Source organism: Eurypyga helias, unplaced genomic scaffold (assembly GCF_000690775.1).
Source record: "Eurypyga helias isolate BGI_N326 unplaced genomic scaffold, ASM69077v1 scaffold14142, whole genome shotgun sequence".
Classification (NCBI taxonomy): Eukaryota; Metazoa; Chordata; class Aves; order Eurypygiformes; family Eurypygidae; genus Eurypyga; species Eurypyga helias.
Genome location: NW_010235432.1, coordinates 84,523 through 87,956, shown reverse-complemented (window position 1 = coordinate 87,956; position 3,434 = coordinate 84,523). Strand labels below are relative to the sequence as shown.

At 40.7% G+C, this 3,434-nt stretch overlaps 1 protein-coding gene across 1 annotated transcript in view; it reads left to right on the top strand.

Annotated features, from left to right (window-relative positions):
- ADAD1 (adenosine deaminase domain containing 1 (testis-specific)) overlaps positions 1-514 on the top strand; it is a 10,542-nt gene extending 10,028 nt beyond the window's left edge. The window contains exon 11 of the mRNA XM_010146747.1: positions 401-514. Coding sequence (XP_010145049.1) covers positions 401-514 — 114 coding nt within the window. The remainder of the gene's footprint in view (positions 1-400) is intronic.
- Positions 515-3,434: the final 2,920 nt, after the last annotated feature.

The window sequence follows — 3,434 nt, the reverse complement described above, 5'->3', positions numbered from 1 at the left end:
TATGCAAGAGGTTGGTGGTGTGGTGGGGTGGTTTTTTTTTGTGTTCCCCCCCAGTGATTCAAAAACTTCTTTGAAATGGAATGGCTTGCTAAATTGACTGTTGGTTGCATTGAATGACAGCGAGTCTGTATTTTCTGTGTGAAGATATTACTGGAACTGAAAAGATGCTGAAAAAGAATTCTGTCATCCCAATAAATGCCCAGATGTATAAAAAGAGTATGTTTTCATACTCTGTAACACTTTCTCCTCTGTCAGCAACCGAGGAAAGTGTGAGGCTTGTAGGTCTTGTTTTCCACAAGGTGTATGCTTGAGCCTATTACATGCTGGTGGTAAAGGAAACAGGTCTCTGTAACCATCATTCTTGACATCTTTCCTGGTCTTTCTTTTTGTTTTTTTATAGATTCAATCTGAACTATACCAAGAAGCTAAAAGCCTGCTGCAAAGCCACTTGGAACAACATAATTATGGATCCTGGATCGTGAAGCCTGCACATATTGAACAGTTTAGTGACTGACTGTGAGGCGTATCGTATGTGAAATCAGTTTGGATGGTTGGTATCAGCAAAATTTAACTCTGATTAGTCAAATGTTGAACTGTAGGGTTCATATTTGTAGCAAGAAAATAATTCTAGAGCTGCTTATCAGTTTCAGTGCAGTTATTAAACAGTCTGTAACAGTTTAGTTTTTTCCAAAGGTTGATGTGCTCTTATAGGTAGAGGTATCTTAACAGCTTTGCAAGACTGTTTGGTTTTGCCCCCCGGTGTCACCTCATTTCTGTTCCCTCACCCTCACTTCACCCACCCTGTGGAGTTATTAAGATGTTTTTTCCTGTTAGTTTCAGGATTGCTCTGTATTGATTTCTTTCTCCCTGCCTTTTTCATAATTGCCTTTAAGGAAAAAAAAAAACCCAAAACCAATAAAAGTATACTAATGTGAGACTCACTTTCAGAAACAAAAATTGACAGTCTGTGCTCTATCTGTAGGCATTCTTCACCAGTCATTTTAAGATACTTATTTAGCATTGATTTGCCAAGTGGATTGTAGTTTACTGTTTATTGTTTATGGTAGAAGGGTTAAAAAACAAATCTGTGTACTTCAAAATGTGAAACTTCTGAATTACTGAGCTGTTAGTCAGCTGTTTTGTAGCCATCACCACTTTAGGTAGTGGATGTCAAGCATTTTAAAGGTGTCAGAGCTGTAAATAATGAAATAGAATGATGTAGTACAAAAGTCACCAGAACAGAGTTTCCTTTGACTTTTGTGGGCTGCCCCCAAAACTGTCACATCTTAGTCCTTGTAGGGTAGTTGGACTCCTCCACTCACGGAGTACTTTATCAGTGTACTGAGGAGCCATCGCAAAGTTACCTGCACACGTAAAAATCTGAATGGTGTTGCCTGCTGAGGGGAAGCAGCTTCCTTGTAAGTTATGCTAAGGATATGGTCACATGAGCATAATGTTGAGGAGGATGTTGTTAAGTAACATACTTGGGTTTTGTGTTGTGGTGCGAAATGTCAGCGTACTTCAGCTGGGTAGTACACTTTAATATGTTCCTTGGGTTTTGTGTATTGTACAGGTGTGGGAAGCTGCCAGGTTATGTAGTGTTTTCGTGCATCAGTAACAGCATAGTGCTGCAGTCATGCTTCAGCTTCTTCCTGTAAATGGATGCTAATACAATAACCTTTGGGCATATCTTTTTTTCCCTTAATCCATTTTTCCAACTAGTATGTGGGGCCTTTACTGGAGACAATCTCATGTTGATTTTCAAGTTGTTGAGACTCACTGACAGAGTTTTTTGCTATTCCGCTATTTTGTTCTTTGTTACTCTCTGTTAACCTGGTGGGAGTGGTGTGGTGGTGTTTTGTTGTCTTTGTGGCACATGCTCCACACAACGTTTGCTCTGTTGAATGTTTCCTCTGTTTAACGTTTCCTTTCTAAGAGTGCTTGAGAATGGCCAGCGTGTTCCAGGTTAGAGCACGGTGTGTTAAAACTTCAGTCCGTTTCCTGGACAATGTGTTAGCTTCTTACACACTTCTGGATGGACTGTTTTTCTGTATGGGCTTAGACTTTTGCTGAGACACAGTCACCAAGGTGAACTTAGGCTCCTTCTGAAGAGGAGAGAGGTTCTGTTGTGAAAAGCTGTATCCTTGAGAAATGAGTGGATGACAACAGTATGGATCAAGTTCTCGTATCTGGCTTGTTCTTTGCTTAAGTAACGGCATATGCAGAATGCACTGGACTAGGAAATGTAAGCGCATAGGTGTTCTATCCAGGTTTTTCCTCAGCTATTTTGATAATTCCAAAATGTGTGGCTCTGCAAGCTTGAGAGGCAAGGGAGCTGCGGCTCCAGTAATGAGGCTGAAGATTCATTGCCGACAGGTACATGCACACAGGGCACACATACATCGTACACACGCGGCTGCTCGCAGGGAGCAGAGACAGGCATGTGGGCATGAACAGCACTAACAGCATCCATCTGAGAGCTCAGCCTCTCCTCTCCCTGCTTGGGAAGGACTGAGCTCCACTGCTCAGAACATATGCATACACGTATGCACATGTGGGGATCTGCACCTGTATTCTCTCTATATATGTGTGCACAAGAGCAGACACACCTGCCAGACCAATGCACACATAGATGCCGCGAGTGATGTGTGTCAACTGACATACGTGTGACATACCTGTGACACGTTGCATGGCATCAAATCTGACGTGTCACATTGGTCAAGTCTCGCACATGTCATGTATGTATTATGAATGTAGTGTCAAATTTCAATTTGAAATTAAAGCTGTGGGATGCAGCAGAAGAGAGCTTGGGAAATCGATTTTTGTAAATACCATACAGGGTTCTACTGACCCCCTTGTAATATGCTGTCACAAGGTGGTTATGTACAGTAAAGTTCACCTTGCTGCGCATTTTCAGATGCTTTCAACGTATTACCTTTTTTCTCTAAAGATTTCTTTTAAAGCTTAGGCAAACCCAGGAGTCGGTCCTGCAGCTGGTATGTAAGTATATGAACCTACCTGTAATTAGTTGCAAATTTGACAGACAAAATCATACAGAGTTTTCCTTTGCTTTATGTAGAAATTTCATCAATAGTCTTTTTAAATTTAGATGTTTCTCTTGTTTTTAACAAAAGGTTAAAGGGCTACCAAATGGACTACAGCGACAGTATCGCAAAACAGGGAGGGACGGACACTTCTAGTTCCGTCAAAGGAAACTAGATTATTCATTGACTAGAACCTGATAAATGTTGCATTCCATGTTAGTATTAATCCAGTCTGGATGTTGTCTCTCTTTGACTTTTATCTCTCAAACTCAATGCTTACTGTGCCTTTAAATACTGCCTCACTTGGTTTAAAGAAGATTTTTTAAAAACTATTTTTGCACGCTACTTTTAAGAATTTATCAAGTAAGAAGCCTGTGTAAAGAGAAGCAT